Source organism: Periophthalmus magnuspinnatus, chromosome 3, assembly GCF_009829125.3.
Source record: "Periophthalmus magnuspinnatus isolate fPerMag1 chromosome 3, fPerMag1.2.pri, whole genome shotgun sequence".
Lineage (NCBI taxonomy): Eukaryota > Metazoa > Chordata > Actinopteri > Gobiiformes > Gobiidae > Periophthalmus > Periophthalmus magnuspinnatus.
In genome coordinates this window covers 14373598-14396455 of record NC_047128.1, presented here as the reverse complement: position 1 = coordinate 14396455, position 22858 = coordinate 14373598, and the positions used below count along the sequence as shown (strand labels likewise).

Genomic DNA, 22858 nt, shown 5'->3' with positions numbered 1-22858 from the left:
AAGCTTCAGAACATGACAGAAACAATCACATATATGAAGTTTACCTGAAATGCTGAAAATTTGTTATGTTTCCATGAGATCACTATTGAGATGACCCTGATGCCCTCCCATCTTCCTATATCCCTGTGTGTCAGAAACAGAGGAAAGGGTCAGAGGAGGATGCAGAGGAGAGGGTGTTTTTAATAAGTGACAAACACAAATTGCCTTATAAATAACGCTCATTTATTAAATCAGAATAAGTTAAGACTACACAGCGATGGGGCCAGTTCAAGTAACAAACGTCTCTACAAAAAGTCCCCAAAATGTCGCCACGATTTTCCAAATATTTACACAAAATTTTACAAATCAAAATTACAGTTTGCAAAGACACATTCATGTAGTAATGCTATGGACAGGTCCTCGAAGGTCACCGTTTAGTTGTGCTTTTAAAAACACATTAAACTCTATGAACAGCCAGGACCATGGTTCATTTGCATAGGACTGAACACTTTCACTGCACACCTGTTCAAAAGTCCCCTCCTCTCAATCGTATGGTTTAAAATCATTTATTTCATCTATATATTTTTATTTTTAACATTTGAGATTCGACTACTACTACTGATGCAACCACAATGTATTTATCATAGCAGTAATTATACCCGTTACTACCAAATATTTAAAATCTGTCAGTAGAAGCAGTAGAAGCAGCTGGTAGTAGTAGTAGCAGTAGTAGTAGCAGTGGTAGTAGTATCCATAGAAGTAGTAATAGTAGTAGTAGTAGTGATAATAGTAGTGGTGGTAGTAGTAGTAGTTGCATTAGAAGGCAGTAATATAAACAGTAGTGGTAGAAGTTGTAGTTGTGGTAGTAGTTATCATAGTGTAGTATCTATAGAAGCAGTGGTGGTGTTATTAGTAGTTGCATAAGTCCCATTAGAAGAAGCAGTAATATAAATAGCAGTAGTAGTAGTAGGCCTCAGTTGCAGCAGAATTAGTAGTAGTAGTAGTAACTGCAGTAGTAGTAATAGAACATAACAGAGGACTTTTGAACATGGAATAAATCTCGCAGCGCCCTCCAGTGTTTTTACTCTAAAACTGTATTTTCCTCAAAAGCCAAAGAACCGTGTGCAAAAAACAATATTATTCAATCAATCATAATTTTTTTTTCCCACTAAAAAAAAAAAAAAAAAAAAAATCCACAAAGTTTGGCCCTAAAACTTCTACACATCAGTATGATACAACATAAAAATACACACAACTGGATAACATGAATTTCGCAAAATGAAAAATGTAAATAAAAGTTAGGGCAAAATATGACATCGTTATTAAAATGAGTCACACTTTACCTGCTACCATTAATACTGTACTACTTTAATTTTTTTTCTCCGTCACTGTTATCTGTTTTAAATCAAAAAATTAAAATAAAAAAATAGACACATTGGCAAAATCTGACCAATTTTTAACAGGATAAAACTGTAAATTTGACCATTATAACTTAGGACCAAAAGTTTTTAAGGCTGCACAAATGACTAAATAACTAAATTTGGCATTTTGAAATGAAATAAATAAACTTTAATATGTGAAAATGAAATACTGTTGATCTATTTTTTAACACAATCGCACAACACTAGAGGGCGCTGTAGTGAACTATCTTTAACATTTTACAATTATGAACCAAGAAGACTTTTTTGTTAGACCATCCGACACTTTAAACATACTTTAAAACTGTTCTTATACTTTCTCACAATGGAACATCCAAAGCAGCGCAGACAGACACAGGACAACATGAGGTAAAACGACTTCTCAAAAATCGCCTTTTTCATTCACAAAAAGCACCAGACGACACAGCGCTACCGTCTCTTTAAAACATGCACCGTGCACTGCAAAAAACACATCTGCGTGAGGCAACAGGACTTCAAAATATTGTTCTGGAGGAAATTTAAAGGGAACTGATACTGATAAGTACACAAAAAGTCGCCACACACTGATATTTCATTGGACTGCCTTGGATAGCATTATCTACTGTTTGTAGTTATTTTTTGGCAACTTTGTAGCTTTCTGGTCAAAAACACCTAAATATAAGTTTGTGCTGCCTCCAGTGGCATCTACAATTTCCAGTAGTTGGTAACATCACTAAAGACCAAGGAGATGGATGAGTTTTAAGCCGTACTGTGGAAGATTATAGCCAAAAGAACATTTCCATGGAAACAAGCAGAAGGAGCCCAAGTAATGTCAGGTTTGTGGCTTTAAGTTTTTCATATATATATACTTATATCCTATTTTTATCTTTGAGTGTCTAGAAAATCATTGTGAATACATATTATGTAAGAAACGCCTTCAAGTATCTAGGTTAGTAAATACATTTTGGTCAAAACAAAATCAGTCTTTCCCTTTCAAGTCTTTTGAACTCATTTAGAAGTGTGTTTTTTGCAGTGCACCCCTCAGCTCAGTAGAAACATCACTATATTAGACTTTATAATGTTAATAATTATAAATGTGTTTTTTACATGTACAAAGTGGAGCCCTGTTCAGAGACATAAAGCACGTTGTTTAAAATAAGGCAAAGTCTGTTCAGCACAGAGATAGTTTTAGAGTTTTAGAGTGTGCTACGGGAGCCTGCGTGGGACAAAACATGTGTGAAACATGGAGAAAAGTCAAAACAGCTTGATATGTGCTTTAACAAGGGATATGACGAAATGTTTTAATACAGAAGCATATTACTGACACAAATTCATACGTTTGATATATTATTATAATTAAAATTAGACAACTTTGCAGTACCTAATTAAAGAGGGGTACTATGCAAGATTCACTTTTTGGAGCTTTCTACCATGTTATAATGTTGTTCTCTCATCAGAAACATGCCTGAAGAGGTTTTATGTCATCCATGCATGTTTGAATAATCTAGCGATCTCTCTTGGGCACTATTCAAACCCTTCTTATGATTAACAGTACGGGCCTGCATAGGACTCCGCCCATGAGTCTACGTCACCAATGCCACTCATGCTCCCACGAGCTGATTGTGTTGTGATGTCACTCTGAATGGGGAGTGACTTAGCACAGGGAGCAAAGTGAGGGTGTCAAAAAGTACCCCATAGAAGTGTAATACCCCCTCTTAAAAACACATTGTAATGTTTTACACCTGTGCTTTAGGCTCTGTGTGCTTCTATTTGGAACTAACTTGTGCTTGTCTGATCAATACTTGTGCCTCAGTGTTAAAGTATGTGATCAATGTGCTGTTCAAAACAGAAAGTTCATCTTCCACAAAGTTTACTGATCCACCTGGTAAATTTCACAGTTATTACATAAATCTAAAACGTAAAGGTCCTATATAAAACAAAATCTATTCTTTTGAGCTTTTAGCCATGTTATAATGTTGTTACCACCACAAAAACAAACCTTCACTGACACTGTTTAAGTAACTCTGCACTTATTAGTCTAGCTACATCTCCAAAGCTCAAAATGCTCTGTTCCACCTAGTGATGTCATTTAGTGGTAGTTTTCAAGTTAACTACCTTTTAGCTTTAGTTCAGTTGAGATTGGCATTTCCAGGGTTGATATTATCCAAATGATTCTCGTGAAGGCGTATGAAGTTTAAAAACTCAATAGAGCACTTCCTGTATTACCACATGACATCACAAGGTGGAACGAGTGTTTTTCCATTTGAGAGTACTCAGCCCAAATGATATGTTTTTGATGGGGGAAACAACGTTATAACAGAAAGCAGTGCAATGTGGGCCATTTAAACATTGGAATTATATTTGATGTGTGAGTAATATGCTTGGTTTGACCACATGGGGGCAGTATAGAGATGGAGGCTGGTGTTAGGGCGATGCTGTTTGAAAATGGCTGGTTTATGAGTTTTATAGAAATCTGATGCAATGATCTTCAATATGCGCTTCGTAAAAATCATTGGGTTTATAAAGACTCCAGGGCCACAGCGGTGAAACTTACAGCAGTTGTATCCAAAGAGGGTGACCTGCACCCAAAACTCTGAGCTTAAATAACTTTTTCTAGTATTATTATTTAAAAAACGTCTAAAACAGTTCAACATTTGTACTCTGGGATCACAACAAGTCCAGGTCTGAACCAAGACTAAAGAAGGACCATCAAAACCTGCTTCAAAGTCTGTTTCAATCAAAGAAACTAGAAAATAGGACCATTGGTAAGGTAGACGTTTAAAGGAAATCTGCCCTCTGCATTTGACCCATTATTCAAGCAGTGCCAACCCAGATCTGAGCCTGGGTCGTGGTTAGGACGACCTAGCTGGAGGATTATTGTGCATGTTCTAGGTTACGGGAGAACCCAGACGAATCCAGACACAGGTAGAACGTTCAAACTCCACACAGAAAGGCCCACATACTCCGGGAATCAAACCCAAAACCTTCTTGCTTTGCGCCTTGATAGTTGACCAGTTCTTCGTTCATTGCAATGTATGTTTAACAAATCACGCTTGTTGAAGAACACACGTGCAATTGTCTCCAGTGAAGAATGTGGATCTAAACCAGGACTAGACCAAGACAACGAAGTCCAAAGTCCAGCACCAAACCAGATCTTGTCCAAAATAAAGCCACAGTTGACCACAGGGTGTCACCTTATTATTTTAGTTTTAGCTTTGACCATGAAGTAAAGTTGAGAGACAGCGAGAACTTGGAGTAGAGATGCTGCTCGTACACATTGACAAAACAGAGACAAGACAAGATCCTGCGTGTGATTGGCTGATTAAAACAGTTTAAATTTCAAGCTGCTTAGATTAGTCAGTTTTAAAGTGTGGACTCCAGCGTTTCGTTGAGCATGTCGCTGAGGTGGGTGTTGTGATTGGTTGCTTTAAATTTTCGGTTGCTGGGATTGGCCGGTTTTAAAGTGTGGACTCCAGCGATTGGTCAAGCAGGTCGTCGTGGTGACTGGTGCTGTCGCTGTCGTAGCTCTGAGGACTGGAGGAGGTGGCGGCTTCTTTCAGACGCAGCAACATGTTCATCTGAAAAACAGACAGAGTTTAAACGCAGGAAGGGCCCATTGTAACAGAAGAGGTAGTCGTCTGGGCAAGATTTTAAAGGTTCACTATGTAACTTTTCTCTCTGTATTAAATTATAGGTGATTTATTGCTCAAAAATTGATACTTTGCAGTGACATCATGCAGCGCGTGTTCTACATGTATCTATATCTATTCACACGTTTGAGCAATCCTTAATTATTAGTCTGTCTACATCTCAAAAGCTAAAGATAAAAAGGGCCTGAAATCATCCAAATGATTCTAGTGAAGTTTTCTGGAGCTTAAAAACCACATGACATCACAAGGTGGAACAGAGTGTTTTCTGTTTGAGAGAAGTACTCTAAATATGCAGTTTTTTTTTCTGTTTATTGTGTGTGAATGAAACAAAACACAACTCCAGGTCTGTTTGTGATGAGGAAACAACATTATAACATATCAGAAAATAGCTCAATACAGGGCCTTTAAGCCTTGTCTGTCGCAGTGCAGATGAGATAACTCTTGTGTATACTCTGGTCTCACCAGGGGGTCGGGCTCACTGTCGCTCTGTGGTGCCTCCTTTCGGCTGCTCTCTCTGGGGGCGCTGTACCCATCGAAGCCCACGTCCTCTGGTCTGAGCTGGAGCAGAGGAGGCCAGTCCGACGGAGCAGACGCCCAGGGATAAGTGTCCATGACCCAGGCACAAGGGTCCTCCCACACTGCCCTCCGACCATACAGCTGTGGAGGAGAGAGGGTTAAACAGGACAGACCAGGACTGACCCAGGACTAAACCAGGACTAAGCCAGGACTAACCCAGGACTAAGCCAGGACTAAACTAGGACTAACCCAGGTCTTTGTCTCACCTGTAGTCCCTCTCGTACTGCCTCTAGCATATATGGGATAATGGAGTAGTTCCATAGGTCGGTGAACCAAACCCGAGACCCTTCCACATCCATGGGACAGGATAGGAACAGACGGGGGCCTACAGGGACAAAAAGCATATTTTTTAATCACATTTTACATCTAAGAGAATCCTGTCACATTTCAGAACATGTCTGTAGAAGTCTAAGATTCAGGATTAGCAGATTTTACAAATAATAATAAAAATGCCAATCTGCACCATCAGCCCCTCTGACCACCAACACAAGACAACATTATGCAAATCATACCAACCTCTAAAGCACAGAGCCTAAAATGTTGTATTTTTATAATTGCATCCATTCATATAGTAATTTCTTGTGTTCTTTCAGCCCTATAAGAATATTCTGTTCTTACCGATGGTGACGTCGGAGGAGCTGTGCGTCTCCAGGAAGCGGTTGAGGTGGTGCCAGACCCGAGGGATCCAGTCCACGATCCGGACCAGATCAGTGTCTCGGGTCCGGCTCTGGATCTCGGTCTCCAGGAGCTTCCTCCGGAGAAATCTGCCCAGGAAGCCCTTCACTGGCTCAGTGTGGTTTGCACACAGCACCCACCTGAGTGAAAATAATATGATCAAGAGTGAATATTAATATTTTATCAGGCTTTTCTTTTTTTTTTCAGAAATTTCAGTTCAGTGAGACAACCTCAAACTCAAAATAAATAATAAATGTTATATCACCCAAATCCAGGCTAACACATCAAGAGACAGAGCTGTACCTGAAGTTGTGGTGTAGCTGCAGATTTGGAGCAGAGGACGTGGCCTGACTCATGGTTCCAATGATGTATGGACTAAAACAGAAACAGTATTTTCGGATAAAGAGATGAAGAATCACTCTAACTTTACATAACAGTATAACATTATATAGAGAGAACCTTTAGCATTTTAGTTTTGTGCATAAAAGAGGTTTGGCATCATACTAAGTTTTTAAATAATTAATATTGTAGTGCAACGTTTAGATCCCATAAAGGAGCCAAAAGTCTCATCACTAGTATGAAGTGAACAGAAGAAGCACCTTAACCCTAATCCAGACTTAGTTTCCTCATCAGGGCAATATAAACAAACTTTAACATGGATAATGATAAAAATCTAAATCATGATCTGGCTCCAAGAAAATCATGATAAAACATAACTAAATCCCTGTATAAAAGTAGTGACCTGTGCTGAGAGCTGCAGCTGAACACTCCATTGAAGATCTCGCCCAAAGAGCTGACATGGTGCAGGTTATCCAAGATCACCACCAGGGGGCAGTCTGCCCCTGAGCCACTGCACTGCTCAGCCAGACCAGACAGGTACTGACGCAGCTCCTGCAACAACAGAGGGTTTAGACCGGGTTTAGACCTTGTTTAGTTCTGGTTCAGTCCTAGTTTAGTGAGTTTATACCTTTCCGGATTTATGGTCGACATTGAAAGTGACAATGGTGTTGGGGGTCAGAGGTTGTTGCTGTAGTAACACCATGAATCGAGCGAGCTGATTGGCCAAGTGGGTCTTGCCTGTTCCACTGGGCCCAGACAGAATGATGCGTCTGTGCTCCTTTAAGAGAGACACAAAGCGCTGCACCATCGGCTTAGGAGTGAGAGAGTCAAACGAGAGGGAGTCCACACTGCCACAAGAGACACCTGAGAGAAAGAGAGAGAGAGAGCGAAAGAGAGAGAGAGAGAAAGAGTTGTACAAAGAACATTACATCATTATTCTAGGGACGCCTGCTCCTTCAGTTGGACCATACACTGTATATACATAGAAGTGGGAATGTGACATCACAGAGCATTTGGCTTCAGTCAAAATTAGCCAATCAAGCCAAATCGCACCTATGCTCACTTCTTGTTTTGAACGCAGCAGGTTCGAAATAGGCTAGCAGGTTAGATATGTCCATTTATACATGTAGTGTCAACCTGCAGCACCAACAGCAGTAGTCATAATTGCATGAGCAGCAGAAACAATGGTTGTAACAGCAGGAGCACCAGGTGCAGTAGAAGTAGCAGTAGTAATAGTAGTAGTAGCATTAGTAGTAGTAGTAGTAGTAGTCGTTGTAGTAACAGCAACAGCAGTAGTGGCAGCTGTAGTAATAGTATTGTAGTAATTGTAGGTGTGTACCTTTGAGCTGGATGTTGATGTGGTTGTTCTCTCCCACCAGATACCCACAGGGGAGCAGCTCTGGAGGGGGAGAGTCTGTGGAGGAGCTGGGTCTATGGACGTCTCCCACACTGTACCCCCCCACACTGTCACAGCCCAGACCCAGCTGAGACACTGGGTCTATGTGACTGATGTACTCCTGAAAGAGTAAAGAGAGGAGAGTCAGATGCCCTCCCACATTCCTGTAGCCCTGTGTCAGATGCCCTTCCACACTTCTGTATCCGCCCACACTGTCACAGCCCAGACATGGGGTCTATGTGACTGATGCACTCCTGAGACAGCAGAGGGAAGAGTCAGATGGCAGGGCATCTGACACACAGGAATCCTTAAATGAGGATATTTCTCATCAGCCAGCCTTCTATGCTTTATAAAAATGTTGTATATTATTTTTTACCAGTGTGCCAAAATTTACATTTAATCTTAAATTCAGCATTTTCAGATATGTAATAATGACAAAGCAACACCATGCAACTTTCTGGAGGTGGCACATCACCTGCATGATTCCATAACAGCAGGAAGTTAACACCATTCTTCGGGACATTCTCCATGGAGATAGATTAGTTTTATGTCATACAGTGAAGGAACAACATTTCCATGGAGCTAAATAAGAGTCAGGTTTGTGTAGATGCAAGCCTGCTCACAGGACGCATGTTTTCTATGTTTTTGAGTACAATGACAAAACACCAAAAAACAAGCTTTTGCTTTAGTGTACTTGGCTAAAAAGGGACTCAGTGAGGCTTTAGCAAACTTTGGTACAAACCTTAAAAAGTCTCCTGACCACTCCGTCCAGAACATCCCATTTGGTTTTCCCGCTCACTCCGATACAGCCAATCAGAAAGCTGCGCCCTCGCCCATCCTGTGGCATTATGTTTTGTTTTAAAATTACATTTAATTTGAATAATAATTAATAATTGAACATTTTCCACACTTTTCCTCATACCTCAGTCCACTTTGCATCTTCATCTAAAGTGACATAGATCTTCACGTGACGTCCCTCTTTCCTCAGACTCTCTCCAGTGTCATCCAAAAGCATGTCTGAAATATCAAGACGCAGAGTTAGATACAGACAAGGACAGTAGTCATTACACACCAGAATACAGGACTAAAGCTCATACTGTTGTTAAAGGTGTACTATATTTATTTGTTAAATATGGGACAGTGCAAATTGATTAACATGTATTAGTACAGCACAGACATAAACCACAGATAATAAAAATAAACAAACAAATCAATAAAAATATCTGTAGCTAAAAGACACGCACAAAAAACTACAAAATTATTCTACATGAGTGAGTGTGTTACCCAGACTGGTGGACTCGCTGGTGGTTAGGTTGATAGTCTGACCCCCAGCTCCAGGCCCCGCTGTGCCCAGAGAAAGGCTCTGTGCTGGGGGAGACGAGGAGATGGAGGCCTGGGAGCCCGTTCTGCTGCTCTGATTCTCCAAACGCAGGCGGTCGTTTTCAATCTTCAGTTTCTCGATCTCCAACTGAAAACACCAAGGCAATTCATTTAGGATATAAATATAAGACACATTCCTGACTGTTGTCCAAATATGAAAGCACAGCACAGAACAGAAGTGTATGAATGTGAAAGGGGAGTTTGGAGTGGACTTTTACTGCTGCTGCTTCACCTGACCACAACAAGAGCAAGTGTAAACACTGATCACACGCTATATGGAGGTTCGCCTTTTGTAGCCTCGTTGTTTCGCAGATTTTTTTAGTTCAATTTTGCATGCTTTTTTACAGCGTATGAATGTGTATTGTCTTGTATTTCCTGATTGCCTGATTCCGTGCTGTGTCTCCTGTGCAGTACAGAAAGCGTTTGTGCCAAATTTACATAAATGTTCGATCAATACTACAGAGGCACGGTCAGAGGAACTGTGAAATACACGTGAGTCACTATTAATTAAACAAGAGAGAAATGTGAGAAAATGTTAATGCCTGTCTGACAAAAGTTTATAAAGTTTGTGGTGAGGGGTTTTACAGCCTTAAAACATTTATAATAATTGTAAAAAATAAAAGTTTGCCTATTGCGGGTTATTTTTAGAACGGAACCATCATAAAATAAAGTGAACATATGACAAACTTTTCTGGCCAGCTACAACCAGTAAATTGTCTTATTTCATCAATTATATGTCCAACTAGGATATCGACTGAACCAATATTTGTAATCTGATACCAGAATTGGTGCCGATATCTGATACCAGATGAATCGGTGCATCCCTAATCCTTAAGCAATATTGTAGTAGCACTAGTCGTAACAGCAGTGGCAACAGCCCTAGTACTATTTCTTGCCTGACGTGCATGAGGTTTATAGCCTCTCAAAGTGTCTGGAGTAGTAGTGGTACTGGTAGCAGTAGTAGCAGCAGCAGCATTAGTAATAGTAGAAGCAGTAGTATCACTAGGAGTAGTAGTAGCAGTGCTTATATCTGACCTGCATGCGGTTCATGGCCTCTCGCAGCTGGTCGAGTTGGTGGGCGGAGCTCAGAGCCTCCAGTCTGATGTCGGTGAGTTTCATTTCTTTTTCTCTGAGCTCAGAACGTAGCTGCATCACCGTCTCTGCCTCTGAGTCCAGACACTCCGACAGTCTGCAGGGAAAGAAAGGAATATAAATCACAATCTCACACACAGAGGAGGAGTCTAACCCACAACCTGACACTGAGAGGAGAAGACAGGACTAAAGCAGGAATAAACCAGGGATGAACCAGGACTAAACCATGAACAAACAGGGTCTGAACTGTGACTAAACCAGACCCAAGCCAGAACCAGAACTAAATCTTAGCCAGATATCTCCCTGATATATATTAGGCTAAATCAGAACTACATCAAGTCCAAGTTAGGACTAAACCAGGTCTAAAGCAGGGTTAACAAACTGAAAAACTCCTTACTCAGACAGCATAACCCCAGTCTAACTTAACTCCTGACTTGAGTAATTGAACCCATCACCTCCTTGTTCTTTGCACACAGACGTACAGTATAAACCACAGGACTCACAGCGAATTGGAGAGTGCATTCCTGATCATGTGACCGGAGGGGGCGGGGCCGTTGTGATGCAGTTGTGGCGAAGCAGGAACAGAGTCGCTCATTTCATCGATGTCCGAGTGAGATGAGGCCGACTTTGGAGACTTCTTTTTACTGAACGCGTGCTTAAACGAACTGCGCAACTGTGAAAGAGAGAAAAAAGACAGGAATATTATAAATGGTAGGGAGGAGGGATGGAGAGATTTCAGAGGGAGAGGGAGGAGAGGGAGAGAAGGGAGAGAAAGAGAGAAAAGAGAGATCAGAGAAGAGGAGGAGGAGAGGGAGGAGAGAGAGGGAGAGGAGAAGGGAAAAAGACAGAAATATAAAGACTACTGAGGAGAGATGAAGGGATTTCAGAGGGGGAGAAGAGAGAGGGGAGAGGGAGAGCTAGAGAATAGACAGAATAATTGTAAAGGTTAGGGACGAGGGATGGATAGATTCCAGAAGATAAAAAAGGAGAGAGAGGAAGAGAGGAGAGAAAGAGAGAAGAGGAGGAAAAAAGAAAAACTGGAATAGTATATAAGTTAGGAAGGAGGGATGGATGAATTTCAGAGGAAAAGAGGAGCAGCAGAAGAGAAAAAAGAAGAAGAGAAAGAAGGGAGTTTGAAAAGGTCTTATGAAAGACACTGAGTTTTATGGGACAAACAGCATTTTCCAGTTTGGTAAAAATTCATTCCTTCAGGTTATAGTACACATTTCATCATCCAAAAAAAAAAAAAAAAATCTGTTAAAAATCGTACGCAAGTTTAGAATTTTGACTTCTTAATTGGAAATGATGACATAAGAAACTGGGTTCACGCAACAACACAGCGTTCTAATCCTCTCATCATTTAAAGTAGTAGTACTCATATCTGACCTGTGTGCGGTTCATGCCTCATACTTCAAATTGTATATTTTTCAATGCAATAAAAACATCTAAAATGAAAAAAAAAAAACACTTCTATTTTAGTGTATTATTTTGGCAAAAAGTTACATATTATGGCTTTAAAATCTGAAAAACAATTGAATGAAACATAATGTAAAGTAGTTTTTAGTGACAATTACATTTCACATGATAAACTCATATCTCCAGCATAAATCCTTATTGGGGCAGGTGTTAGTGCGTTTTGTGTTTTCGAGGCTTTCAACATGTTTGGGTCAGGAGACAAAGTAAAGGGTTAAACGTGTTTGGGTCAGGCGACAAAGTGAAGGGTTAAACGTGTTTGGGTCAGGAGACAAAGTGAAGGGTTAAACGAGTTTGGGTCAGGAGACAAACTAAAGAATTAAACGTGTTTGGGTCAGGAGACAAAGTAAAGGGTTAAACGTGTTTGGGTCAGGAGACAAAGTAAAGGGTTAAACGTGTTGGAGTGAGTCCAACACTCTGGTCTTACCTCATAAACCTACAGCGAATGGAAGCACAGGGTGAAACAGACAAAACATAGTCAGATGTATGCAGGTGATAGAGTGAAGGGAGGAGGAGGAGAAAGGTGAGGGGTGGGTGAGACAGTACAATAAAGAGAGTAAAATAAAAGAGGAGGAGAGAGGCGGAGAGATGGCAGTGGCATTGGAGAAAGAGCTTAGCAGTGAAAGAGAGGAGAGAAAAAGATTGGAGTATGGGGGGAGAGCCAGGTGTCAATGGGGGAGAAAGAGAGTGAAAGGGAGAGAGGAGAAGGAGAGAGAGATAGAGACAGTAGGACGGAGGAGGGGGAGGCAAAGAAGAAAGGGTGGAGAAAGGGGAGGCTAAAAGGGGGGAGAGAGAGGGGAGAGAGAGAGGAGGGGCAAGAAAGAAAGAGTAGGGAGGGGAGGTAAGGGGGAGAGAGAGGGTGGAGAGAGAGAGGGTGGAGAGAGAGAGGGGAAAACAGAGAATGAGGAGAGAGAGAGGAGACAAGGGGAAAGACGGAAGGTCGGTGAGAAAGTTAAACAGAGAAATGGGGTGAGAAAGAGAGAGGGATAGAGAGAGAAAAGTGAGAAAGGAGTAGAATGAGGGGAAGAGGGAGGAGAGAGAAAGACATAAGGCAGAAGGAGGAGAGAGAAGGGAGACAATAAAGAGACCTAATGTTTTCTGCACCTGGACCAGGCTGGCACAGGGAGATAAAAGGGTGCTTATTTTCATTAAAAGATTTGGAAGAGAACACGAGAAGCTAAAAAACTAAACAGAAGGAAGCAAAACAAGGATTCTAGAGAGATAAGTCTAACCTGGGCTACACCTGGTTTAAAACTACATACATTGTTGTTTTGTGCTGATCCTGGATTAGATCAAGTTTCTGCCATAAGTCAGACTTCCTTTAGATCTGGTTTAAACCTGGTTCAAACCTGGTTTAGATCTAGTTTATTCCTGACATTGTCCTGGTTTTAGCTCAGTTCTGCTTTAGACTTGGTTTAGTCCTGGTTTATTACATCTATTATGAAACAGTAAACTGGGTTACAATGGTTTAGTCCTGGTTTAGTTCTGGTTTATCCCTGTCTTTCTCCTGGTTTAGACCTGGTTTAGATCCATTTACATTTTCACATCTATTTCGAACACCAGACTGGGTTAAAACCTGTGTAACTCATACGTCATTGTCTCTGGTCTGTCCTCCAGTGCACAGAATGCTCTTCACAACAGAAAGAAATTAGGAAAAGAGAGTTTAGTTTAAGCCATGTTAGATTCAGATTTAATAACAGCTACGACAGAGTATTAAAGCAGACCTATTGTGCAAAATGGACAGAGCTTTTAACTGTGTTAGCTATTTTCCCCTAACCATTTATTCATCCAAAGTTGTATTTGGAGTGATTCGATCTTTAATTGCTTATTGCCACCATTTTGCCGACCTGCCCCAGTTTTAACAGCCACCAGCATGTGCCCATTGCTCTATACTCTGACTTCACTCTCCAATTTTATATTCTTAATCTGTGAGACATTATGATGGGATATGATGGCAGCATTTTTGGTACAATTGGAGAAAAAACAGAATGCAGTGACGTTTACGCCGATGTTTTCTAACACAGAAGTAAGAGGACTTTTTATTAAGTCAGACATTATAACTATAAAGGAAACATAAGCACAATAGGTCTGCTTTAAAGTTATGGTCTACATTCTAATTTTCTATTTGCAAAACAGAAATGGCTTTGTTCTAATGCAGTTGTTTGATGGTTTTTCCACCAAAGGTATTCTGTCTCGACAATCTGATATGTTATTGAGGGCGCACTTTTGTTTTGCAAATCATTTTTTTAGTATAATTATTTTTCTTTTAAATAAATCCTAAATATATTCACCTTTTCCCCAGTGAAAGAGGCCTGAAGGAGAAACCCACGCCATCAGAAACAAGCAGAGGAAAAATACTTAAAAATTAAACTACTACTACTGCTACCACAACTACAGCTATAACTACCACCACTATTACAACCATAACTACTACTACTGCTACTACTACTACTAATACTACTACTACAGCTTTATTATTAACTTTCTAGTACTTATACGGTTACTTTTCGGCTGCATAATTGACCTACTTTTATTTTTTTGTTTTAGTTATGTTTTAGTTTAGTTTCGTGACAGTACTTGCATGTGTCTATTCTTACCCAGTTCTTCTTGTTCTTCTTGCGGTTGTGTGCGTCGGCGTCCATATTGGATCCAATGCTGGAGTGACTGGTGATGCTGCTCACACTGTCAGATGAGTGCTGTCTGCGGATCCTCAGGTCTGGGGTCGAGGTCTGGTTTGGATTTGAACCAGAATTAGGACCAGGACCTGGACTTGGGTTGGACTGGGTCTGAGATCTGGATTCAGACTTGGTCTGTGACTGTGGGCTCCCATTTTGACCAACTACAAAACACAAAACAATGAAATGAAAGTCTGCTAATTGTCACAGTGAAAACATTTGCAATATATAAAGTCCAGCGAAGGTAGTCCTGACTGGGCCTAGCTCAAGATCTAGAGATGGGCCTCAGGCGATGCAGTGTGGCATTATTGTAAATCTTTTAGGTGGCTCAGTGGGTAGAGCAGGCACATATGCAAATATGCAAATTCTTCCTGTTGTTTTGTTTTTTGTGTCTTGGCGGCACGGTGACTGAGTGCCATCACTCATGTCTCACAGCAAGAAGGTTGGTTCGATCCCCGGGTCACCAGGCCTTTCTGTGTGGAGTTTTTCATGTTTCTCCCCGTGTCTGGATGGGTTTCCTCCGGGTACTCCGGTTTCCCCCATCAACCAAAACATGAACGCCCTTCGAGACAACTGTTGTTGTGATTTTGGGCGTTACAAAAATAAATGAATTGAATTGAATTGAATTGAGTAGTGTGTGTGTGTTTAGAAGTATTTGTACCACTTCTGTCGTTGTTCCTGTCACTGCTCTTGTCGTTGTTTCTGTCGTTGCTCCTGTCATTGCTCCTGTCTGTCCCGTCCTTGCTCAGGTCCTGGGTGTTGATGACTCCGTTAATAGCAGCCTGAGCCACAGCGTTCTGCTTCTTCAACAACTCAATGGTTTTCCTCAGCTCCGTCAGCTCAGAGTCCTGTAAGTACAGGTGTAAGTAGTTATACACACATTTTTATAGTCATACATGTTTTTAGAGACATTACATCGACTTTCATTCATTCCCTGGAGATTGATCCTTACCATAACCAAAGTCACTACATGTTGAATCTGAACCTATTTTATCCCATATTTGAACTTTAAACCATGTTGTTGATCTGATAATACAAGGATTTAAAGTCAACATGAGTAACAGAGCTTTAGACAAAGCAGTGCCTCTAGTGAGCTTGACACCCATGAAGAAATGTTGATTACATCAGTTTAGTATTTTTGTACCAACCTTCTGCTCGGCTGTGAGGGTGAGGCTCTTGAGTCGAATCGTCATGTTTCCCAAACTCTGCTCAAACGCAGCCACAAGATGAGCCTAGAACAAAAACATAAACATGTTTAAAAAGTTGGTACTTTACTTTTATGAGGTATTAACTGTAACACATAACACATTTATATCACCATGTGAACTTTTATTGTTTTGAAAATGGTATATCCACCAAATTCAACATACATTTTATAAGTTTCGCTTTTGTTTTTAGTGCTCTTTCCTCCCTTTGCTCTCCATGCTAAGTCACTCCCCACCAAAGTGACCAGAGCGACATGACAACACAATGAATGTGCATCCTTCTAAATAAACTACTGCGCATCACATTAGGTTTGTGAAGTTGTAGTGTATGTTTTGTATCATGCTTTTATATATTCATTAAAAAGGCCGTGTGGGAGCATGAGTGATCTTGGCTTGTGGACAGAGCCTTGTACAGACTTGTACTGCTAACCGTAAGGAAGATTCAAATAGTGCCTGGGAGAGATCGCTCCTCTTCAGGCATATTTTTTGATGAGGGAGTAACATTATAACATGGTAAAAATCTCCAAAAAGCCTATTTTGAATAATAACCCCTCTTTAATGCCATACTGTGGAACATTCCCATAACATCTTGTGAATCCTCCCACTCAAAAAGTTATGTAATGTACCTTTAAATACAATACAATAATTTGTATAATTTAAGTGTTTATTGTGTTTCTTACGTTGGCACTGAGCTGAGTGGTGAGAGCAGACACTTTCTCCTGAGACGCATCCAGCTCCCGACGCAGTTTGCGAATCTGGAAAAAAATTTATACATTTATTTAAATATTTAAATAACAAAAAAATTACAATATAATATATAAACAATATATATTTATAGTATTTGATTGCTTTATTAACATTATAATTGTATAACTTTATAAATGACAATATATTCAGAATTTTATTTTGCACAGCTAAACCAAAACCTTACTATTGATAAATGGTTATATATTGTTTTATGCCTTCTGTAAGAATAAAAAAAACAAAAGACGCTTTTACAGTCACGTTAAGTGGTAACACGCAGTGGGATTTTGTTCATGTTTTTAACCAGAAACACAGATTTCAAAACGATAAAGATAATTTAAGTCTTAGTTCCAATTTTCCAAGAGTGCCAGTCTAAGCTGAACACCAAGGATAGTTTTATATGTGAGTAAATCCAGGTGTGAGTTCAGACAGGTAAAAGTGCAGACAAGATCTGAAGGAGCGGGAAGTGCTTATTATAACGGCAGATTAAAGAGAGAGGGGAGAAGGAGGATAAAGTGATGGAGGTACAAGGGAGGAATAGAAGGAGGGTGGGGAGAGAGAGAGAGATGAGGAGAGAGGGGGTTGAGAAAGAGATAAGAGGAGAGAGATAGGGGAAAGAAGGGAGATAAAGAGAGGCTGTTTTGAGGAGGAAATGACAGGGTGAAGGGTGGGGCTTACCTCCGACTGAGATTTCTCTTCATTCTGAAACACAAGAACAGAGCATATTAAGTCAGATGCCCTCCCCAGTGCATTGAACCCCACAAACAATAATGAATCAGGAAGATCAAGATCTGTGGTTCAATCTCTGCTTCTGTCATTGTGTCCTTGGGCAACACACGTCACCCACACATAGTTTAAGTGTGAATGTGGTGGTGCAGGTGCAGATTGGCAGATATGGAACTGTGGCAACAGTCAACCATTAGTCCTACTACTGCTACTGCCAAGACAACTACTACTACTACTAGTACTACCGCTACCGCTACTGCCACGACAACTACAACTACTATTACTGCTACTGCTACTGCCATGACAACTACAACTAGAACTACTACTACTGCTACTGCTACTGCCATGACAACTACAACTAGAACTACTACTACTGCTACTGCTACTGCCACGACAACTACAACTACTACTACTACTACTGCTACTGCTACTACCCATTGATACCACAATTATTACTACTGCTACTGCAACTGCCACTACAACTACTACTACAACTGCTACTGCTACTATTACTGCTACTGCCACTACAACTACTACTACTGCTACTATTGCTACTGCTGCTACTACTACTACTGCTACTGCTACTACTACTTGAAGTACTAGTATTGGTTGTTCCAAATTATTTACAGGTGCAACATTATTTTTTATTGATGTACAAATGAACATAAAAGTTGTACTTCTACTACATACTTAAGTAAGCAAAGTCCTTTGTTACGTCACAACAAGTAATTTAAAACAACAGAAAATCATTTTCCATTTTGAATCCATGTTCCTACCGTTTGTTGCCATACGCTGGAGGTGATAGTGGCCATCATTTTGCTTTCTCCCCCCTCCCCTCTCCTCTTTCTCTCTACTTCTCCCCCTCTCCCTCCTCTTTCTCTCTTCTGTTGCCTCCCCCTCTTTTATCTCTCTCTTTAAGTCTTTTCCTTCACCTCCTCCCACTCTCTCCCCCCTCTTTCCCTTTCACTCCCCCTTCTCATTCACCCACTCTCTCCCCCTTCTCTCTGTCTCTCACTTCTTCCCCCTCTCTCCTCCCTTTTCCTCTCTCTCATCTGTTTTTTCTTTCGTTCCCTCTTTCCTCTTTGTCTTTTCACCCTCTCTCCCTCTCTTTCTCTCTCTCCCTTCTCTCTGCTCTCTTAACTCTTCTCCTCTGAACTCACTCCTTCTCTGCTCGTCTGAATGAAAACTGTTACCTGCCCAGGTGAGGTGGAGGGGGCGGGGCTAATGGTGGAGCTACGTTCTGATTGGCTCCTGCTGAGATGCGGGTTGAACCTAATGAACCACTGCAGAAATATGAGATTTAACCCCCGAGGTGCTGTGTCGCTACAACAGTGTCAAATGATTTTACGGGACGAGAGTTAGATTACAGCTACTACAGCAAAAACTCAACTACGACTAAACTAGGACTAAACTAGGACTAAACTAGGACTAAACTAGGTCTGACCAGGACTAAAGCAGAACTAAATCAGGGCTAAACCAGGACTATACCAAGAAAAAAAACAGGACTAAACAAAGACTAAACAGGGACTAAAGCAGGACTAAACCAGGATTAAAACAGGCCTTTAGCAGGAATAAAACAGGACTAAACTAGGTCTGAATCAGAACTGAATCAGGACTGAACCAGGACCAAAGCGTGACCAGAGTAAAGAGTAAGAACTACACCATGCCACTAAATAAGGACTAAACTGTTTGTCCAGTGACAATTTTCTTTTACTATGGATCATACCTGGACAACTGAGGGATGTCACAGATGACTAAACGTGGACTAAATCAGTTCTAAACCAGGTATTTTAGTATCAAGAATGAGCCAAGATTCATGTATCCCAGCTGATCTGATATAAAACTGGATAATAGGATAACAGTATCATTCAACTTTGTCATTTTATATTGAAGTAACATTGCTTTCTCTTGGGTAGAGACTTTCCTGTCCGACTACTTTAATAGGACAGAAATGAACCTTTCCTGAATAGCTTTACAATGATCTTGAGCTGTATCAGAACAAGACCATGGATTTTAGTACCGTGACACTCACCGTGGAGTAGATGGAGGAGGTGCTGGAGACCAGAGACAGAGAGGAGCCATGGACTGAAACACAAAAACACAGCAGAAAATCAGTTCCAAATCTGCATAATGTATCTTTTGGTTCACTCAAATAAACCTGTGATAATGATGCATAAGTTTAAATAAGGCTTTTGTCTCAGTTCCACTGGAATGCGGTGAGACGCCTTGAGGCAGACTGATGGAGCAGTGGCTGTTGTTCTGCGCCTATGTACATTTTGTTTACATTTTAACCCTTTATTTACTCTGTATTCTAGTAGTCTATCTATGATGCTACTGGACACAGGAAATTCTCTTTTTCGGGCATGAACTCAATATTTATCTTACCTCAAACATTTATAGCTGAACCACTGTTCTAGTAGTAGTGGTGGTAGTAGTACTTGCTGTAGTAGTAGTAGTAGTAGTAATAGTAGTAGTAGTAGTAGCAGTACCACCAGTTACTGTATGAGTCTAACCCTGTGTTACTGACTCACATGTGATAATAAAATACAAAGAGATAGATCATATAGTAGTAGAAATAGTAGTAGTGGTAGTAGTTACACTAGCAGTAGTTATAGAAGTCGTACCAGCAGTAGTAGTAGTAACAGGACCACCAGTTACTTTATGAGTCTAACGCTGTGTTAGTGACTCACATGTGATTATAAAATACAAAGAAACAGATCCTATAGTGGTGTCCTAACTAGTAACTACTAGTTAAAGCAGTAGAAGTACCTGCAGTAGCAGTAGTAGCAGTCGCATTAATTACTGCAAGAGTGCTAGCGCTGTTTTATTGACTCATATGTGATTACAAAGCACAAAGATCCTGGAGGAGTGCCATGTGCAGAGCCTCAGTAAAGACTTAGATTAAACATGAGTGTGCAGACAGAGGTTTAACTCTGCAGAACGACAGAACAGTCTCAGATGGATAGAAAGAAATGCCCTGTAGATATTATTCACTCACTCCACACTCAACTAGAGCTCCAACATGAATCACAATCCAAACCAAATCACTGCTGAATGAACGCAATTAGCAAATCACAAAGGCTGTGATATTTGAAGCATCATCTTTTCCTCTACAAACAACAAAATCTCCTGTCTTACTCTGCATAAAAACTGCTAACCCTGTAGTTAAGATCTGTACAAACATGTTCTGAAATGCCCCTGTGCCAGATGCCCTCCCAGTGTGTCAGATGCCCTCCCAGTGTGTCAGATTCCCTTCCCTTCCTGTATATCTCCATAGGGTCTTATTCAGTCTTAGCATTTAAAATGTGACCAGAGCTTGTTGGAAAAATTGCAATTTGATATTTTCCCCAAATAGTTTGGCCCGACACTCAAGGGTGATGAACTGTAACAAAGTCACAGCTGCCCTGGGTCAGACTGACAGACGTAAGGCTGCCAATCTGCACCATCAGCCCCTCCCACCACCAACACACCAAATTCATACTAGGCAACGTAGGGGAAGTGTCTTGCCTAAGGACACACCAAATTTATGCTCTGGGTTTAGGTACAAATATAGTAAAATAAGTAGTACAAATAGTGGAGGAAAAATGAGAGCAAAAGAAAGATAAGAGAGAGAGAGAGAGAAAGAGTGAGAGAAACAGAGAGAAAGAAGAAAAGAGAGAACAAAAAGGAGAGAAAAACAAAAGGGAGAGAGAAAGAGAGAAAGAAAGAAAAAGAGATAAAAAAAGAGAAAAGAAAAAATATGTCCTATACTATTACTGTTTGCTCATTAGGCCTGTGTATGAAACTGACGATAGTATTAAGTATTAGTAGTGGAGTCTATAAAACTCTATGGGAGATTAATTTGGGATTGGGTCCACAAACTTGTCATATTAATCTTATGGCTTAAAGTCATTTCATTGTCATGCCCTTGTCGCCCGAGGACACAACAGTCACGTCTTTGAGATTGAATAATGGCACCACTTTCTGAAGCTATTGTGGAAAAGGAAGACGTTGAACTTTGTGCCAGTTTTTGCTTCATGTGGATAGGCCCAGTAATTACAGAGATATTAACTATAAACTACACATTTTTATCTCTCTGCCATAATATAACACTCTTCCCTCACCTAAAACGTGCTTGAAGAGGTTTGAGATGAGAATTTTCAAAGCAATAAAAGGTAACATGGTGATGTCACGTGGTCATATATGCACTATAGAGCTAAACTTTAACCCTTCGCAGTCTGGTGTGTTATCCTCAGGCCTTTAGCAGCAGACACTCTTGATATTCTAGCCTCCATTTTGTTTTTTGGGGGGTAAGTTTTTCAGCAGGGCGCAACCCAAATGAGCATGACACCTCTGTCTCTTCACTCAACACGAAACTTGATCTAAGACTCCAACAAAAATATGAGTTTCTATGTCCAAAGGTGCGAATACAACCCAATATGAGCTACAGAGAGAAGGAGAGAGGGAGCAGGGGCAAAGAGGAAGGAGGACTATAGGGCTGCAAATTAACTTTTATTAGCGGATTAGACTTTTTTTTTTTTTTTTATACATTAAGACAACAAGACATTTTCAACCAGATAATTGTAAATATATGCAGATAGTACTATATATTTATTCTATAAGCAGCTCTTGAGGTCAAAATAAGTCCGCTGCGTACTCTTGGCATATTGTTGGGTGGTGCTCTGTTAGCATGCTAGTTGTTGTAAGCATCACAGCAAAACCCCACTCTGGTCTCTGAAAATTCTGAAAAGTGTCTATAAACTCATCGTGGTGAATAATTAGGATGTTCAGAATGCATAAAGTAAGTGAGGAGTGACTTTGGGCCACTGCAAACCGTTTAAAATGAAGAACAAGAACCCAATATGATTCACTCCAGCCTTAAAGATTCCACGGTTACTTCTGTGTGTTCTGGCCAGAAGTCCACAGCGGATCAGTGATTAGAGCAGTGGTCCCCCAACCTGAAGCAAAACTCCACTCGGACCAAGTTCTATCATTGTGCCCTTAAGCAAGACACTTAACCCGCATCGCCTAGTATGTGGTGGGACGGACCAACGATCGGCCGTCTGCCCCAGGGAACAATAGGAGTTTACCACCACAGACTATGCACTGAATGAATAATATAGACAGAGGGAGGAGTGAATAAGAGAAAGAGAGGGAGGAGAGAGAAAGAGAGAGAGACAGAAAGGGAGAGGGAGTTAGAGAGAGAGAAAGAATAAGGGAGAGAGAGAGAGAGAGAAAGAAAGGGAGGGAGAGAGAGACAGAGAGAGGGAAAGGGAGAGGGAGGGACAGAGAGAGAGAGAGAGAGGGAGATATAGAGAGGGAGAGAGAGATAGAGAGAAGGAAAGGGAGGGAGAGAGAGGAGATAGAGAGGGAAAGGGAGGGAGAGAGATAGAGAGATGGAAAGGGAGAGGGAGGGACAGAGAGAGAGGGAGAGATAGAGAGGGAAAGGGAGGGAGAGAGAGATAGAGAGAAGGAAAGGGAGAGGGAGGGAGAGAGAGAGAGGGAGATAGAGAGAGAGGGAAAGGGAGGGAGAGAGATAGAGAGATGGAAAGGGAGAGGGAGGGAGAGAGAG

The 22858-nt window shown here is 40.8% G+C and overlaps 1 protein-coding gene across 1 annotated transcript in view; it reads right to left on the bottom strand.

Moving 5' to 3' along the window:
• Nucleotides 1-2008: 2008 nt before the first annotated feature.
• The window catches only part of nav2a (neuron navigator 2a), a 52964-nt gene continuing 32114 nt past the window's right edge, over nt 2009-22858 (bottom strand). The window contains exons 11-29 of the mRNA XM_055220990.1: nt 19340-19392; nt 17260-17283; nt 16518-16592; nt 15781-15864; nt 15294-15480; nt 14555-14796; nt 10988-11157; nt 10428-10581; nt 9297-9480; nt 8935-9029; nt 8755-8850; nt 7956-8133; nt 7245-7480; nt 7020-7168; nt 6581-6652; nt 6221-6417; nt 5809-5927; nt 5489-5683; nt 2009-4954 (exon numbers count right to left, since the gene is read on the bottom strand). Coding sequence (XP_055076965.1) covers nt 4835-4954; nt 5489-5683; nt 5809-5927; nt 6221-6417; nt 6581-6652; nt 7020-7168; nt 7245-7480; nt 7956-8133; nt 8755-8850; nt 8935-9029; nt 9297-9480; nt 10428-10581; nt 10988-11157; nt 14555-14796; nt 15294-15480; nt 15781-15864; nt 16518-16592; nt 17260-17283; nt 19340-19392 — 2630 coding nt within the window. The 3' untranslated portion in view covers nt 2009-4834. The remainder of the gene's footprint in view (nt 4955-5488; nt 5684-5808; nt 5928-6220; nt 6418-6580; nt 6653-7019; nt 7169-7244; nt 7481-7955; nt 8134-8754; nt 8851-8934; nt 9030-9296; nt 9481-10427; nt 10582-10987; nt 11158-14554; nt 14797-15293; nt 15481-15780; nt 15865-16517; nt 16593-17259; nt 17284-19339; nt 19393-22858) is intronic.